Genomic DNA, 20,206 nt, shown 5'->3' with positions numbered 1-20,206 from the left:
AATAATGCTTACAGCATGAAAAAAAATAAACCAAATTAATCATTATTCGTATCTTACTAAATATTATAAATATTTGTAAGAATTTCTGGATAGTTTAAATAAATGTATTAAAATTAGATATATTCATAAAAAACAAGTCTTAATATCTTTTGAGATGCAATTGCACTTAAGTAAGTCTTAAGGATGTTTACATATTTTAACTGGAAAACAAGACAAAAATATAGAAATAAAAGAAAAACAGAAAGTGTTTGTTACTTTTATTTAATTTTTTTTTTTTGCAATTAAACTACCAATTTTAATGTTTTTAAAATAAGTCTCTTCTGCTCACCAAGCTTGCATTTTTTTTACACAGTAAAACCATAATACTGATTTTCTATTTTAGCATATTTTAAAGAGAAATTAATTACTGTGATGCAAAGCTGATTTTTCAGAATCATTGTAATGCTGATCAGCTGCTCAAAAAACAACTATCAAAATACTCAATTTATGTTTTAATTTCCCATTCGCTTTATGTCATATCATAAATAGTAGACACTCAAGTACTATAAAAACACATTAGCTGAGCTCCCACACAATTATTTTTAGGATAATTATGGGCCATTATTCGAAGCATAAACCATAAGATATGCCCACCCTGTCATGGACATATATATTACTATCAAATACGTTTTCATTGCAAAATTAAGATGCAAATTATATTTTCTGAAAGGTATGATGTCCCTTTCCTAAACAGGGTTGTATGTTTGCTTTCAAATTATAAACACATACAAGATTTTATGTAAACCAAGTGTTCTTAAACTCATTCAATTTGCACATGTATTTTTTTCTTATTTGGAGAAAGCTGTGATATTTGGATGCAGTTTTTGGTTTGAATGTTATTGCCTCCACATCTAGCTATTGAACACACTGGATTATAAAGAAATAGTTGAATTATTATTTAAAATGTTATGTTACAATATTAAGATGACAGGGTGGACACAAAGCAGAACACACAAATCATGACAAAACATGACACCCCCCCCCCCCCCCCCCCCCCCATTCATTTCAATTCTGGACATTTTGGAACAACGACAGGGTGGACATTTTGAGCTTCAATTATCATATTAACTTACAAAAAAAAAACTGTGACTAGCTAAATATTTAGTCTGGTTGTTGAAGAGAATTTGGTATTTTTAAATGTACATATTTTGAAAATACTGTATTCGAATCACTTCTGGCATATTTTATGCAGACAGGGTGGACATGTTAAGCTTTGGCAAAGCAAGTAAGCAAACTCAGAAGAAGAAAATTTGTCAATTGAAAAGTCACCAATTTATTCACCCAAGCGGATGAAATTCCTGCCACTGAAAAGACCAAAAATCTGTTGTCCTGATGTCACTAAAGGGGATTGCCTTTTCTTAATTAAGAGGCGGATTTCCCAACACAACAGAGAGGACAACCATTCAAGGGAAATTGTTATTTTTAACAAATATAGAAGCTTTTGACTGAGTCTCAGAATTTAGGACTCCACATGATCACTTTAGAAATGCAATGAAGGACAGAGAGCACCCATGTGTGCCGTTTTGTAATAGTGTGAGTTTAGAGGTAAATATATATAGGCAGCTTTGCTTAGGCCCAAATCTCCCAGTATTCCTTCATCCATTTTACACACAGCCAGTGACCTTTGGGACAAAGCAACAGCAAACACTAATGGTTTTGTTTAATCTTCAGCTGCCATATGCTCTCGGTTTACGGGTCCAATCTGAAAGAAAATAAGTCCCGGTCGGAATCCAGAAGACCGATCGTTTCAGTCAGATCTGAAGAGGTGTGTGACTCTGGTGATCAAAACTATATTAAAAAACGTAATGTTCTGTTTCTTACACGCGTCATGCAGATATAAACTGGCATTGAAAGGGATTCTGCTGGAGTTGTGATTTAAGGATAGCTAAAATTTCATGCTACAGAAACTACACGCAGCATTAGAAAATTCATAAATAATACAGCTGGAAATGGAGCGAGTTCATCAGAGATTCAGCAAACATGAAGAGCGATCACAGAAAAACGCTCCGCAGGTCACATTGCTGAAATATACACTGTGACCTCGGCAGAGAATATGGGGAGGATTATTTCTTGCTTCCAGTCACATTCACTGTGATCCCGCAGTTTGTGTGAGACAAAACAGAGATGCGGATTTTCCTCGCTTTGTCCTCCCACTTTCAACGGCATTATGGTTTCTGACAGTAATCTGTCTGGGGGATATTTCAGCAGAAAGCAAAGTGAAATAGTCTGTTTTCCGTCCCAGAAGCCTCACGGGACATTACTGCATCCAAACTTCATCTACAAGGATGGAGGGATATCGCAAATAAATCTCTCAAATCGGCACCCTTGACTAAAGAAGATTAGCATTTTTATTGGTGGAAAGAGCCCTCAATATCCTATCCATTTCATTTGCTGCATTTCAATAAACCATCTGTGAACCGACATGGTTCCCAAAGGGTTTTTATAGCAGCTGAATAAGCAAACAAGCACAACATTTAATCCCTCATATACTGCAGAGAGAAAATCAACACCGCAGTCTGGGATTAAATTATTCTCTTGTTTGCTTACTTGCAGGATCGTGAAATGAATGCATAAATAAATGCATTTAAAAGGTCATACTTGCAGCTTAATTACAGTCTGACGGGGCTCAGCGGTGGCCTGTGGCTTAATTAAAAGCGGAAACACGAGGTCGGACTCTCTGCCCTGGAGGATAACGGCTGCTTGGGAGTGCCTCGGGAACAGAGGAATTTCAAACGTGTTTCAAGTCTCTGAGGGCTTAGTAGTGTGTTTCGAATTCTATTCGAGGTGTTGGATTGCTGACGGTTTTTAGGTCACCCAACACAACGCACACCAGGTCTCAGTTCAGGTTTTAAATGGATTCTGGAGCACCGGCTATGAAAGAAAACGGACTGGAAGCAAGTGTGCGTGCAAGGAATTCTTATTAGATCACAAAAGCTTCGAATGATATGACTCTCAGGTATATTGCAAAACAAAACAAACAAAAAAACAACAACAACTTGATGTCTCCTATCACAGTGTACTAATAATAATAAAAAAAGCTCAATAAAAAGACCCTTATCATGTATCAAAATCAAATATTTTGAGAAAAAAATAAATCCTTATTGGCCGATCAGTCAATATCAATATGTTGGGTTATGTTTAACTAAAGCTATAAAAAAAATGTTACTTTAAATATTTAAATAAAACTTAAATCAAACATATTAAATTCACATTAAAGTTAAATATTTAAACATCTTATTATAAATGAAGAATGAAAAATGACAGTGACAATAAATTGTAAGCTAAATCCAAATTATAGGAGATTGGTAGGATCTTAAAGTATGGTTATTAATATTTATTGAACAGTATATTACAATAATTATATTAATATAATTATTGCATCATACTTTTAATACTTTATTATTCATATTAAAAATGAGGTTGTGTGTGTGTATATATATATATATATATATATATATATATATATATATATATATATATATATATAAATAATCAAAATATTCAATAATTATAAAACAATTACTGTAACAAGACAAAGGTCCACTGATTGCACCCTGAAAAAATGACTGAAAATACAAAATCTACACATTAGCTTTAAGTTCAGAAGAAGACCAATTGCAACCATGAAGATTGAACTGCAAAGGACTAGAAAACATGCGGACGAAGATGCCAAAGATCTGGGTACGCTTTAATTAGCTACAGGTAATTGGTTTGTTCAGTTGAAATGAACATGATTGGGTTTTAACTGGGTTTTAATCGTCGTTGTACTCCAGAGCTTTGGCAGCTTGAGCTCCTCACACAGGTGCGCATACGTTTATTGCCTTGTGATCTGCAGGTGTCTGAAGCGGCTGCTTTTGCCTGTGATCCAGCTAAAGAAACTCAGGAGACGGTCTTTCACAGAGCGGGATGACAAGTCCTCATCATCCATTCTCAGTTCTGTCACCTGAGGGACAGGAGCGCACGGATACACATCTTGTTGATACGAGCGCTCAAACTGACACAATTAGGACCCTTGAGAGCTGATTCAACACTCTGCACACAGGACATGTACCATGCGGCAGTTCTTTTGACAGCATGGTTCCAAGAGTGCTTTTGTCTACGGTGTTCTGTACCTGTGAAGCGATGTACTTCTCCAGTGGACTCTCAATCCTGGGCGAGCTGACCATCGGATTGTTGCTTAGGTGGTCCTGTGGGGGATCCTCGTTCAGCAGTTGTTTGCCTTTGAAATTATGGACCACACACACCACCTGAAAACATGAAAAATATAACATTATTTAAAGGGATAGATCACCCAAAATGGGTAACCAAACAGCCATTGACTTCCATAGTATTTGTTTTTCAACCAACATTCAAAATATCTTCTTTAGTGTTTAACAGAAGAAACGAACTCATACAGGTTTGGAACAATCTGAGGGTGAGTGAATGATGACAGAATTTTCATTTTTGAGTACTATCCCTTTAAGGGATTATTTTGATCTTTTTGTTTGATGAATGCTGAAAACACAAAGTTCACTCCTAAACACAAAGTTCATTTCTAAAATAATATAAAAAAAAAAGAATTGATTGTGTTGCAGTTCTGTAATACAAAGTCAACACAATACAGCTGCACTGTCAATAGAACGGACAATTTTAAAGCACATAAACTTAATACAAAGCGCACAGTCAGGGACAATCGTGTGTCACAGTTGGAAGAGAGAAGAGGAAAATAACAGTAATTCTGTTAACAGCCATGTGTCCTCGACCTATAAAAAGGAACATAGCTACTACCCATAGCAGTTCCAGCTCAGATAGATAGAACAACAGACGGATAGAACAACAGATAAAACAATAGAATGGTAGAATGATAGATAGAATACTAGATAGATAGACAGACAGACAGATAGATATACATAAACTCATTACTGTGTTTTGCTTGCTGTATATAATTCTCCATTCCAAATATGCATTTGTATGTTGCTGAGCATCTGCTTTTTCTGACTTCTGTGCAAAATCTGTTGATGATATTAATAAAAAGCTCCAACACAGCAGTCAAGGGCCAAAGTAGGTCACATATTCTGTTGGTAGTTTATATTCTGTCATCATATATGCAGCTCGTGGATCTCCAGCTAAACAGAGCATGTTTGAATCACTAACCCATCGTGGTCCAAATGAGGCCGATATCTTATAGCGAGCTCCTTACGCGTCGAGAAAGCTTAGCACATGCAATTTCAATAATTGGAGCGTGTCAACTAATCACACGATTCTTTGTGCACTTCCTCCAACAAAACGGCAGCTAAATGCTTTCATTAATCACAATCTTAGTCGCCGGAGAGGATTCGTAATGGCCTCGCAGCAGGGCTAAACACTTGTCTGACCCTCAAGACTGGAGGGTCATATGCTAGCAATATGAACAATGGAACAAAAAAAAATATATGACTACATATTTACATTTGCTCAAGAAAATCTGCAAGGATAGATGATGGAACTATAGAACGATAGAACAATAGAATGATAGAACGACAGACAAATAGAACAATAGACAGATAGATAGAATGACAGATAGATAAACAGACATATAGATAGATAACGACAAGGATAGAACAGAGCGACAGAACAACAGAAAGAAAGACAGATAGAAAATCAGAACGATATAACGATGGATAGAATGATAGATCGACAGAAAGAAAGAAAGAAAGAAAAACAAAGAATATGTTGCATTTCCAGCTAAATCCGAGTAGTGGTTCAGAATGTCTAGTAAAGAATGACCGATTTTTTTATTTTATTTTTGAGTGAGCCATCTCTTTAGGGTTAGATGTTTTGACAAAGCAATAATTAGTTGCCTTGGCAATTACCACTAATACTGTGATAAAGTACGTTTAGTCATAGTTGGAAGTTGACATTAGAGAGCAATCTTGGAGCTTTTCTACACCCAATAATCCACCAATACAAGAACTGCACTGCCACAGTGTTTATTCAGCATCAACACGACCTACTCTCAGACAAATTAATAGCTGAAGTCAATCAAATAATCATTAAAGAGCTCAGTCTGACAGGTCATTACTAGAGAAATCTCCGTGAGACCACTCAGGAATACTTTTCTATATCTTGACAGCGACTGGAATGAAGTTAGACAGGAGTTATGAAATGTTTTTAAACTATTTAATTCACTCTCTGATCACTAATGAAAGGGGGAAATCCCTCGACAAAGAGTCTTTTGTCACAAAATCTTCAGATGAAATGACACCAAAACTTTGCCGCTGGGATATCACAGCTCTCTAAAAAGCTCCTTTGTGGCTGTGTGGTATGATGGACAAGAAACAGTCTTCATGGCTCCGGAGCTTGTGGGCGTCTTGGCCCCGATGTGGCCTACATCAATGTTTTTATCGATTCTTCTGGGATCATTATCTTTCATCCTAAAATCATGCCTTATCTGTACACTGGGCTAGAGGCTGTCATAAAAATAAAAAAACACATTCGAATGCTTAAACATTAATCACATGCAGTGGACTCTCTCATTAGCAGTGCTTGCTAAGGCAAACATCACTATTACTATTGCTCATAGCTTATTCAAATCCCTCGCCCGAAGTACTGCAAGACTAGAAAACATCTTGCAACATCTGAGAAGGAATTTGTTCTAAGCATCACATTTGTGTTCACTAATGGTCCAAAAGTTTGTGATCAGCAATATTTGTAAATGTTTTTAGGTCTCTTATGCTCACCAAGGATGCACTGATTTGATAAAAAACAGAGTACAGTTAAATTGTGAAATATTTGTTTTAATATGGTAATATATTTTAAAATATTTTATTTAAATTTGAATAAATATTGTTTTGTAATAAATATTTTTCTTGAATTATTACAAATTTTAATGAATATAATTAAAAAATATAATTTATTGTAACATTATAAATGTCTTTACTGTCACTTCTGATTAATTTTATGCATTCTTGCTAAAAAAAGGTATTACATACTGACCCCAAACTTTTGAATGGTATTTTGATAAGTTCAATCATTTTCTAACATCAAACAAGGAATGTTTTAGCAAGAAAGGCTCATGAGCAAATGCTATAAAACCTTTGTCTGGGCATCAGTTTTTTTCTTACTTTAGTCTGCAACTTCAGTCATTCCACTGTGGCAAGAGGTGCGGGATTGTTGACGGTTTTTAGGTCACCCAACACAAACACCAACACCAGGTCTCAGTTCAGGTTTTAAATGGATTCTGGAGCATGAAAGAAAACGGACTGGAAGCAAGTGTGCGTGCAAGGAATTCTTATTAGATCACAAAAGCTTCGAATGATATGACTCTCAGGCATATTGCAAAAAAACCCCCAAAAAACACAACAACCAGATGTCTCCTACGATGGCGTTTTAGTGAATAAAGTCGAAATACTACGAGAATAAAGTCGAAATGTTTCGAGAATAAAGTTGAAATACTACGAGAATAAAGTCGAAATTTTACGAGAATAAAATTCGAAATGTATAAAGAATGAAGATTAAAGTTATAATATGAGATATTCTAGCCTTTTGCACATGCAAATGGCCCGGATTGGGAGCACCGGCAGATATTCAAAATCTGTCAGTTTTATAGCGAAATACAAACAGAAAAAAAAGAAAAAGAAAAACTAATACAAAATATAAATTAAAGAATAATAAAAACTATAATCAATACTAATAATAATAATACAGTATATAATAGGGGTGGCACGGTACATGCATTCGTACCGAACCGTCACGGTACGGACCTTACGACGAATACAGGCAATTCACCCCCAATCCAGAAGGGGGTGCCTGCAGTAATGCAACGCTGTTTGATAACCCCAGCAGAAGAACAGAGAATGCCATGTAGTGCCATCCGTATCCCTTCTAGCCTTGCGCGCTTGAAAACAAAGCCCTCTAGACAGTGACCATGTGCTGATTCTGAATGCGTCTCTCACATAGACTGAGAAAGGTGTATACTTTAGTTTAAAGGCTTGCGCACTCAACTGTTTGCGAAATGGGGCTTTGTGCTCGTGTATCCTACCTCTCTCATTCGGCATAATATTTCCATATTTGCGATGTAACATATCTGAATGCTAAACTATTATTTATTATGTATAATAATAGTATATATATAGTAATAATAATAATATAATATAAAACCTTTAATGAATTGAAAAGGTGTCTGGGCATCAATTTTGTTCTTACTTTAGTCTGCAACTTCAGTCATTCCACTGTGGCAAGCCGAACTAATTAGCAGCTAGCATGAAAGTAAATCCTATTCCAGTGTTATTTTATTGCACGTGCCAAGAATTGGTCTTTCCAGAGGTTTCTGCATGCTCAGGATGGTGGAGAGAGCTTGGGATTTGGAACATCACACGCTGAATTTACCGCATGTGAGGTTGAATTTCATGGATTTTCTTACATTGCTATGTTTTAATCCTAAAATGGGGCATTTTTTGGACTTTGACATAGATTCAACCAAGTTGGTTCAATCTACAGGCCAAAGTCCAGAAAGTCCAAAATGTATACCTGCAGTTCAGCAAAGCAAGAGTCATTGTGCTTGATTGTAAAGCTCTAACACAGCTGTGGTCTTCACAAATACATTAGCTTCTGCTTTTAGCTCCTGTGACCTGAGAGGAAGCCTGCATCATGATGTGTCCAGATGTGGGTGGTGGAATGAGGGTGAAATCCATCTTCCTGCATTTGGCAGCTCCTCTACGCAACACAATTGGCTTTAAAAGGAATAAGAGGCCTGGAGCAGAGGGTCTGCAACAGGGCTGGATGCTGGCATAAGATTAGCTGGTCCTCTAGAATGTCAGTGTGAGCGCTTCTTCTACTTAGCTTCCCACCAGCCAACATGATTCTTTCTTTATCCTGTTATCCTTGCTAGATGACCTATATGTCATTTGCCCTTGGCTTCCACCATTCAACTCCATCTTTGTCACTTACCGTTAATTTACAAAAAATGAAAATTGTGTCATTTAATCACCCTCATAGTTGGCTTGTTACAAAACTACTGTACAACTTTACAAGACTTACATATGAAGGATTCTCACATTTTAACCAATGAGTTTCTATACCTTTTCTATCTATGATTACTGAATTAAAAAAAGAGACTGTGTCCATAAAATGCCATTTCTAGCAGATTACATATTTTCCATTTTTTTAATGATATATTAGCTATAAACCAGTGCTGTTATTGTTAACTGAAACAATTAAAAACACTTTTGTTAAATTGAAATAAAGCTGAAATTTTTTTATATTTTATTAAAAACATTAGAAATATTGCCTTGGCAACTAACTGAAATAAATAAGTGTACGTTTAAATACAAAAATTACAAACTAAGACTGAAATAAAAAATAAATTACCGCTAAATAAACAGGACAAAAGGACATAAAATTACTGAAATTTAAAACTAAAATTAAAATATAATAATGAAAATAATAATAATAAATACTGTAATAGTATATAAATAATAATACATAACACTGCGATAAGGTTAATAGTTAATTCTGAAAAGTACAATTTAAATATTTATGTACGTACTAGAAATACTGATATATATATATATATATATATATATATATATATATATATATATATATATATATATATATATATATATTTATTATATTTCTAGTATTTCCAAATGGACCACTTATGATGCATTTATGGTGCTTTTTTAAGCTTTAGATCTCCTCACTCCTCGTCCCTATTCTCTCACACTGTATGGAAAAGTTTGATCAGAACATTCTGCAAAACATCTCATTTTTGTGTCGCACAGACGAAAGAAATTCATATATGTCTGAAATGACATAAGGGTGTGTAAATGATGATAGAACTATCATTTTTGACTTTGAAAGAAGCCTAAAAGATATATACAACATGAATCTGATGAAAAACTTACTAGAAAGGTGGCGATGGCCACACCGATGATAAAGCCGGCGATGACGTCAGACCAGTGATTACGATACTCTGCCACCCTGTTAATACCCGTAAGGAAAGCCAGGCACATCAGGCCCAAAGACATGACTGGTTTAGCCAGACGAGTTCCTTTGGCTTTCACTGTAAATGTGATGTACATCTGAAAAAACAGAGAAAGAAACAAAATATATTCAAAAAATTATTTTGATTTGCAATCATTTGTGGTTCTGTACTCCTACCCCTCAATTTGTGGGTTTTTACAGTACACTTGGTCACTTTATGTGTTTTTACTAGTTGGATAGACATCTATAAAAATAAATGCATAGCAAACCTCATGATTTGAGATGCAGATAAGATGTCATTGTGAATGCATCAGTTTATTCAGGCCAAACATGTAAACCGTCCACCTCCCAAACCAACATCCAGACACTCAGGAACCCCACAATCATGGACTGAATCGAACACCAATTGCCGTATAGGGCAAAAAGAGCATAAACCGAGTGACAGAAAGCACTTTTAACAGCCTACTGTTGTTATGGTTACATCCTAAGGTGAATGTCACTTGTTTGCGAGCATCTATTTTTGACTAGGTGAGAATATGTGCTCTGACTAACTTACAATCTACATTATTTTTTAAACATTCATAACGTCATATGTAGAATTAAAACTGCTTTGTTAATATACAAGGCCTCCTGAAGTATTCAGACATAATTTTGAAGAAAAAAAAACAATGCAAGGAGAATGGATGCAAAACTTACTCTGAACTAACAGACTCTTACAAAATTAAGGTTCTTTATAGATTTTGATGGTTCCATGACCTTCATTCATGGAACCTTTCCATTACACAAAAGGTGGAAAGGTTCTTTTATGAACTGTTCACTGAAAGGATCAAGAAACTAAAAATGGCTCTTTTATGGCATTTTCTGCGGAAGCCCCCTTGAAAACATTTATTTTGAAGTGAACAGTGTCCATTAGCAAATGTCCACATTTGCAGGTAGAGAATATAGAGATTTTAGGGTGTGAATTAAAGGCATAGTTCACTCAAAAGTTTTTCACTCAAGTTGTTCCAAACCTTTATGGGTTTCTTTCTTCCATAGAACTCAAAAGGGTATTTTGAAGAATGTTGGTACGCAAACAGTTACTGGTATCCATTGACTTCCATAGTATTTTGCCGCCCATATGTTTCTCCCAACTGTTTGATTACATCATCAACAGAGGAAAGAAACTCATACAGGTTCGAAACAACTTGAGGATGAGCAAATGATGACAAAATTTTAATTTTTGAAAACGTTCATTCTTTAATGGATACAGGCATGTCCCTATGTGTATGAGTGTGTATCTCAGGGAGGTTCATGGGCCGGTGAACAGCTATCCAACACTCACTTAGATCAGTCAGGTAAGACAGAGTGGCCAAAACAAGCCTATCCATCTTTGTAAGTCACGTCATAGCAAGTGAATGAGAAAATGTGGACAAATGTGGGACAGTCCTGCCGACTCATTCTGGAGTATGCCTGTGTATCAGCGCTGAAGGTCGTAGATAATCAGCCATCACTCCTGAGGAAACGCCACACAAAGACAGTAATTGTTACCTTGTGCGAGTTGGAGACGCTACAGCGCTGTCTCGCTCTTTCAGAGTCTCTCTCTTGGATTCAAAGGTCATTGTCACATTGTGACCTGATTTTATGTTGTCTCCAGGAGGAGTTGGGGTGAGCAGGTGTTTTTGATGTCCTCAAATTTCAATATGTATAACTCTGTGTTTTTGGAGGATAAAACCAGACAGATCAGACAAATTAAAGCAGACTCAATCTCATACAAAACACAGTTATGCTCTTCCAATGGATGTGTATGTGGCAAGGCATTTTGGAGGTTTTAAAAACTGAAATATGAAGTTCATATTTCCGTTACAGTATTTACAAGCAGTGAAGCCCTTTGTAATGATCTAATGCTCACTTTTAACTCTCATTTAATCTTTAAAACACTAAGAATTTAATAATAATGTTAATTAAATCTAATCTTTAGCTAATTAAAAATAAGTGTAAATTATAATGTAATTCCTAAATTTACTTGTAGCATTTTTTAATTATTAGTGTTTTATGTTTAATCTATTTGAAAAAAAATAAAAAATTATAGATATATATAGAACGTTAACATTAGCCATAACATGCCCTAACTTTGGGGTCAGTAAGACTTTTAACAAATTTTGAAAATAACTTTCTTATGCTCACCAAGGCTGGATTTATTTGATAAAATACAGTAAAAACAGTAAATGTGTGAAATATTATTACAATTTAAAATACATTTTCTATTTTAATATATTTTAAAATGTCATTTATTTCTGTTATAGCAAAGTTGAATTTTCAGTATCATTACTCCAGTGTTCAGTCACATGAACCTTCAAAAATGATTCTAACATGCTGATTTGGTGCTCAAGAAATATATTATTATTAATGTTGAAAACAGTTATATAAAAAAAAATCTGGATTATTTGATCAATATAAATCTAAAAAGAACAGCATTTATTTGAAATTTTTTTTTTTGCAACAATGTAAAAGTCAATTTTGATCAATTTAATGCATCCTTGCTGAATAAAAGTATTAATTTCTTGAAGAAAAAAAAATCATACTAACTTCAAACTTTGAAACGGTACTTTAATTTAATATCAGTGTATCCATATTTTTCTCAAAAAAAAAATAAAAAAACGGTTTTACTTAGAAGTATGTCAGACTACAACAAATAAAATGGGTTGTGTGAGTATCGTTGCACGCTGACTTTTCTCTGTCCTACACTTTGCATGTGCGATTCAGGAGCCGGTTGAGTCTTCAGTCATCTGCCTTCAGGGCTTCTGTCAAAAACCATGTAGTCTTTTTGAAAGCAACAAAACGTCATCTCACAGGTCAAGGGCAGAGCCTCTGGACTACCTCAAAGCTGCAGAGAGTAAGTTGTCAAAATATCAATTTTACACACTGTTGCACAGTCGTAAATTTCTTTCCTGAGAGATACCATGTGTCCTTCCTGTTGGGCCGACTGGCCATCGGCTGTGATATGCTTTAATTTACATAATCTGAAGGCCTAAAAGACATTTTTATTGTATTTGTGATAGCTATCGTGTTCAGGATTGAGAACATCATATTATTGTTCAAAGACTTTATCAAACTGTCTCAGTTTGCCTTGATTTAGAGAAAGTCAATCTCCCACGGGAGTCTGACAAAGTCATGAAACTCTGGAAATGGACTGACTCACAATATCCTGCCAACTCTTCTGACTTCATTTGCCACCTCATTCTTCAAACCTGAAAAAAAGTGTTAATGCGTGTTTGCAGCACTGTTGCAAAAACCAGTGAGCTGCTCCCTACTTAGACTGCAGACTCATAAGTAAAATAAATCATTATAAGAGACCAATTGGATGTCTCTTTATTTCTTAAATAAAGAAAGGCCAAAATGTCCAAAATGGTTTGTTAAAATGCAGTTAAATACCAAAAATCAATACAGCAAAAATGGTAACAAAACTTTAACTTGTTCAGCTCAAAGTTATAAACATAAACAATATGTGCATCTCAAAAAATTTGAATATCGTGAAAAACGTAAACTTGAAAAAGTTAAACTTTCATGTATATTTTACATTCATAACATGTAAAGTAAGACATTTCAAAAGGTTTTTTGTTTTAATTTTGATGATTAGAGCTTACAGCTCATGAAAGTCAAAATCCAGTATCTCAATATATTATATTTGAGTTTCATTAAACTACCATCTCTGCAATATAAATTCAGGGTCTCTTGTTCTTTGAAACCACAATAATGGGGAAGACTGCTGATTTGGCAATGATCCAGAAGACAATCATTGACACCCTCCACAAAGAGGGTAAGTCACAGAGGGTCATTACTGAAAGGAGTGGCTGTTTACAGAGTGCTGTATCAAAGCATATTAAATGTAAAGTTGACTGGAAGGAAGAAATTGAGTAAGAAAAGGTGCACAAGCAACAGGGATGACCGCAAGCTTGAGAATACTGTCAAGCAAAGCTGATTCAAACACTTGAGTTTCACAAGGAGTGGATTGAAGCTGGAGTCAGTGCATCAAGAGTCACCAAGCTCAGATGTCTTCAGGAAAAGGGCTACCAAGCCACTTCTGAAACAGAAACAACGTCAGAAGCATCTTACCTGGGCTACAGAGAAAAAAAACTGGACTGTTGCTCAGTGGTCCAAAGTCCTCTTTTCAGATCAATTTAAATTTTGCATTTCATTTGGAAATCAATGTCTGGACTCTGGAGGAAGACTGGAGAGGCACAGAACCCAAGCTGCTTGAAGTCCAGTTTGAAGTTTCCACAGTCAGTGATGATTTGGGGTGCCGTGACGTCTGCTGGTGTTGGTCCATTGTGTTTTATCAAGTCCAGAGTCAATGCAGCTGTCTACCAGGAGATTTTGGAGCACTTTATGCTTCCATCTGCTGACAAGCTTTATGGAGTTGCTGATTTGCTTTTCCAGCAGGACTGTAGCACCTGCCCACAGTGCCAAAACCACTTCCAAGTGGTTTTCTGACCATGATATTACTGTGCTTGATTGGCCAGCCAACATGCCTGACCTGAACCCCATATGGAATCTATGGTATATTTTCAAGAGAAAGATGAGAAACAGTCGATCCAACAATACAGACGAGCTGAAGGCTCAATAGTGCCTCAGCAGAGCCACAGGCTGATCGCTTCCATGCCATTCCTCACTGATGCTGGAGTTTGTGCTAAAGGAGCCCTGACAAAGTATTGAGTGCATAAATGCACATACTTTAAAGAACTTGAACTGTTCTGCTTTGCAAATCCTTTTTTTTTTATTGATCTTAGGAAATATTCTAATATTTTGAGATACTGGATTTTGACTTTCATGAGCTGTAAGCCTTTTATTGTGGCCAGCCTAAGGCACACCTGTGCAATAATCAAGCTGTCTAATCAGCATATCGATATGCCACACCTGTGAGGTGGATGGATTATCTCGGCAAAGGAGAAGTGCTCACTAACACAGATTTAGACAGATTTGTGAACAATATTTGAGCAAAATAGGCCTTTTGTGTACATAGAAAAAGTCTTAGATCTTTGAGTTCAGCTCATGAAAAATGGGGGCAAAAACAAAAGTGTTGCGTTTATAATTTTGGTCAGTGTATGAAAGTTTCACTTTTTGAAATAAGTTACAAAAAAATGCAGTTTATTTTAGATGTACCTGTAGAAGACACAAATACTGGGTAAAATAATCCATTTTAATTAGATATTACATACAAAACTGTTCAAAACATTTTTTTGGTGGAAAAAAAAAATCTCCAAGGATGCATTAAATTAATAAAAAGTGACAGTAAAGAAATTACAACAGATATATATTTTTTTTAAATTCAATTAATTAATTTCAAAATATCCTTTTTATATATATATATATATTCAAATAAATTCTGTTCTTTTAAACTTTGTCTTCAAACTCAAAATGTATCATAGTTTCCACAAAAATATTAAGCAGCACTATTTTTTCTATGATTGATAAAAATAAGAAATAGTTCTTGAGTACCAAATCAGAATATAGTATGATTATATTAAAATTATAAACAGTTCTTCTAAATTGTAATAACATTTCACAATATTACTGTTTTTAGTGGATATTTGATCAAATAAATGCAGTCTTGGCAAACATAAGCGACTTCAAATGGTTAAAAAAATCTTACTTTTGAACAGTTTATGTATATTATCAATGATTTTCAGTACTAAATTAAAAAATATTCATAATTAGGATTTCTCTCAATACAATGCATTCTGCATTAATTTAAAACTGCTTGAAGCTGATAAACACTGATACACATGACCGAAGTATGGAAACCTACAACTGTGACTATTTTGTCAAATGTAACACACTGAATCAGCGTCCTTTACAAAAAAAATTAATACATTAAAAAAAAAAGGAACCGCTGTCACATATTCAGTGTGGAGCATTTAGTCCAGATTATCAACGTGTTTAAGAATCTAATTAATCATGATGTTAAAGACAAAGAATTAGCTAACTTTTGATTCTGCAGGACATGCAAACTAAAACAACATCTGCATACTTCATGATCTACATACAAAGCATGATTGATCTGCTCATTTGATTGGCAAAGCACATCCGTTCAAAGACTCGAAGCTCTCTGACATGACAAAGCACATCCTACAGACACTAATCAGACTCCTCTTGTGTCTACATTAATAATCAAACCTCCAGGGACACCGTGATTCTTTCTGAGTTCTAGTCATCAGGGCTTGACTCGACTAACAGCCAGTATGAGACATTCTCTCCACTCGGAGTGAGATTTCCTTGTGGGCCCGGTGCACATCTGGAGCGGCATCAACGATGAAAAAGAGGGCTAAACTGTGCCAGATGCTCATTACTTGATTTTTAGATTCTGTCCTTCATAGTCTGCTCGGCTTTACGGGACGTCTCACATCCTAACCGGGTCATGAAAAATTAAGTGAGGCCAAAAAGTGGCAATTATAATGGGAATGAACAAGTAAAAGAGCTGACAGAAAAGCTCATATGTTGTCTAATTTTTGGGGCTGGTGCTTGACTCGTAGCCCATTTCTAAAATCATCTGTAAGCTGTAACATTCAGTAAAGATAAATAAACAGACAAGCAGCAAAAATCTGATTTTCCCCCATATCTGACTCAGGTTTGCTTTATTTTATGGAAACTCATCTCCACCAAAGAATAAAAAAAGGTAATTTTAATGTTTTATATCACAAATCACAAACTTCGCAAAATTCGCAATTCTGAGAAAAAAACTATTGCGAGATATAAACTCAGAATTCTGGCTCTTTTTTTGCAATTCTTAATTCACAAGAATTGTTTTTCTTTGACAACGTTTTTCTCTATTTCTGAGCATCTCACAATTAATTTTTTTCCCCGCCCTGGAATAAAAAAGTAAGCAAAGTAATTTCAGCTTCTCAGAATTGCAAGAAAAAAGTCAGAATTGTGAGATAAATAATAGCAGTTACCTTTATAAAAAAAAAATTATGTGGCAGAATCAGGCTTCCATAGTTTGTAGTTGGACCGCAAAAAACATAAAATAATTATTTTTTTTTTTTTTAAATGTTTAAAGAAATAAACGTAGTTTTAAATTGGATTAAAATCTGATTTCAGACCTAAACTATTAAACCTTGTTCACACCAAGAACGATAACTATAAAGACAAAGATATTAGCATTCACACCAGCGGACGATATTGTCTGTCTATTCTAAGCGCACACTTGTCTGCCGTTTTAAATTCTCGAGCTCGTGATAGCAGGGTGGATTCTGATTGGGTGTCAATGTTTGTATTTGATTTTTACAGTCAGATCAGATTTCGTGTAGTTTTTATTTTTTGGAATTCATGATATACAAAGCACAGTAGAAAAACAAAACAGTAAAATCAGATTACTGTATGTGTGAACAAGCCTCTGTGTCTCATGGAAAACCAATTGAGCCACCAATTGAAAACCAGCCGTATCTTGAATGAGAAAGGTCCACATACAACCTTTAAATTGTCATTAAATCTTTTCACACCAATCCAACTCTCATTTCCTTTCTCATCGGCAATATTTCCTGCTGAAAGATTGCTGACAGACAGAGCTACCGCAGCGTTTATCGAAAAAAAAGTTACCACTTTTTCCACTGCCTATTACTAGAAAAAAAGTCCTTTCCACAAACGACTGTGTTCACGCTATAGTGCTTTGTGTCATATCTGTGCTCGATCAGGCAATGGACAGAATCCAAATGAAGCTGCTGCGAATTTGCATCTGCATTTCAAACGCAGCCCTGCGTTGTGCCATCTCTGCTGGATGCACTCAAGATAAGCATGCTTCATGATGATCACTATAAGACGCAGAGATATACATATCAATGATCTGTACAGGCCATTACCAAACCAAGCGTCGCTCGCTATAAGAGCAGAAATCACCTTCATATGCCTGCTGTATATAAACATCAGCTCAAAGTCAAAAGTAGACTGACGGTTGTCACTCTACATCACATTCATTAACAGCGGTAAGTGTGAAGAACAGCAGAGGACGTGCTTTGAAAATCCTTCTTGAAGAACTTCAAAGCTAATGACTGTCCAAGGATGCGTAGATGACATTACAGAGTCAATGTTACACGTTACAAATAAAAATGTAAAGTTACAAAGTTACGTTACAAACAAAAATATAAATATAAAGTTCTTATAAAGCTCATGGCATCTTAAAACACTAGTGGGTGGAACCTCAAGAAACAACACAAGACAATGCAGCAGCTAAACTCATCCACCTGCATGTGTATAGCAGTGCTTTAAAAAGGGATACATTTAAAGACAAGTAAGTTTTACCATGGAAACAGTCTAACAGCTAAAGCACAGCATGTTAATTAATCCATCATGGCTAAAAATATCATAACTAAATAAAGAAAAAAAAATATTTTTACTTTACACTATCTACTGGTGTTTTAAAAAGGGACACATTTAAAGACGATTTTTCTACCAGCTAAAGCACAGCACAATAATTAAACCATCACTGCAATAAATATCAAAACTAAATAAGGAAAATAAAATTTAGACTCCTACCATGCCAGAGCTTTTAACAATGCATTTGCATAATTTCTTTAGAAAAAATCTTATAAAATGAATATCACGATTGTCTTAATTTGGTGATTCTTCTGGTCAAAATAAGCTTTGAATGTCTAAACAATATCAAGAATTCTTGCTACATTACAGATGTACAGTAATAAACCGAGATGATGCCGTCACAATTGCATACTGAATTGTGATTGGTCATCTTTCACCACCCTGCACTGGATAAAGAAAGAGTAACTATTATCTATTTATGCAACACAGATTCATTGGAAAATGTACCAACATTTTTGCAAAACTCCAAAAACTTTTATTCCTTTTCACCCAAATTATAATTACACAAGTACACCATCAATTAGTACAGATTTTTTTTTTGTACAGTTTCGTGCACAATACTATGTTACGGCTATGCGATTGATAGAAAATGTCATAAAATCACAATTTGAGCTTGCGCAATTTCTAAATCGCTTTGTAGCACGATTTTATAGCGTCCCCGACCTCCCGCAGAATGTTATCCGAGCCAATCAGAATGTAGCGCGGCCAAATGGCGCACGAGAACAGAATGGGCATACAGACAGACATAATGCCATACTCCATCTGTGGTGCGTATTTTTTCTGTGCCCATGTTAATGGTTTAAAGCGTTCACACTGTACACTGTTGCGGTCCGGCAGTGCGCTCTAGGAGAGGTGCGTCTGCAGCAGAGAACGTTTCCACACAGAGTCTGTTTTTGCTGTGCTGCACGTGCTGCATTGTTCGCGGTAAAAATGAACATGGATTGACATGGAAATGTAGTAATTACACCATAAATGCAACAATAACAGATGGCACTCCTGGAGGTAGGAAAACAAAGTTATATTTATTGAGTTTAAACGTGAATAAGTCTATGAAAGATAGTGTTACTACACTGTGACAAAAGGGAATTACAATGCTGAAAAGTATTTTCAGTAACAACGTTTGCATGTGAAATCAAAATAATGGATAAACGTTGTGTTTGTGATAAACAGCCGTAATGTTTGCCATATGTCTGTTCTGGAGAGATTTTGTTACACATTTACTTAGTGATTATTTTCCCTTATGTCTGTTCTAGAGACATGTTACAGATTTTTGATAAAGCTCTAATTGGGTTTCTTTTGGAAATATGTTTCAAATTCACACTGAATGCACTTATGACTGTGTGTGTCAAAACGTGATTAAAATCGAAATCGCAAAATTGATCAAAGAAATCGTGATAGATTTGTCCATATCGCACAGCCCTAGTTACGACCTCAAATCACTTTTACCATACTACATGATTTGTTAACTACTACATTTTGATGTTTGCATCACATAACCAACTCCATATGAATGGCTTGTATGATATTGTAAACTTGCTCGTTGACTCACCCGGTAGTACAGCTCTGCACTACAAATCATGTGAAACACGATTCACAATAAAAGAGCTCAAAAATAGCAGTGCTGCTTTAGCAAATGTGTTTTTAATCTTGCATTTGCCTATGTTAACACTATCAGTTATGTTAAGTGTAGATGGTACATTATTTTCAAAACTGATAGAGCATTAACCTTTAAGCGCCACTCAAAAGACATTTAATTTAATAACCAGCGTTATAAAATGTTGCCAGATTCAAGTTCATCTGATTCATGTTCAACGTTGCCAGATTCATGTTCATCTCACTGGACATTCACTTTGAAATTGTAGCGAAACAGGCAAGA

At 35.3% G+C, this 20,206-nt stretch overlaps 1 protein-coding gene across 1 annotated transcript in view; it reads right to left on the bottom strand.

Moving 5' to 3' along the window:
- The window catches only part of LOC306863670 (phospholipid phosphatase-related protein type 5-like), a gene marked incomplete at both ends in the record, with an annotated part of 39,705 nt that overhangs the window by 306 nt on the left and 19,193 nt on the right, over nt 1–20,206 (bottom strand). The window contains 3 exons of the mRNA XM_079407176.1: nt 3,861–4,033; nt 4,152–4,286; nt 9,906–10,082. Coding sequence (XP_079263302.1) covers nt 3,861–4,033; nt 4,152–4,286; nt 9,906–10,082 — 485 coding nt within the window. The remainder of the gene's footprint in view (nt 1–3,860; nt 4,034–4,151; nt 4,287–9,905; nt 10,083–20,206) is intronic.

This window comes from Barbus barbus (assembly GCF_936440315.1).
Source record: "Barbus barbus genome assembly, chromosome: 44".
In the NCBI taxonomy this organism is placed as follows: domain Eukaryota; kingdom Metazoa; phylum Chordata; class Actinopteri; order Cypriniformes; family Cyprinidae; genus Barbus; species Barbus barbus.
The sequence above is the reverse complement of the archived record's forward strand: the minus strand, read 5'-3'. Positions and strand labels throughout refer to the sequence as shown.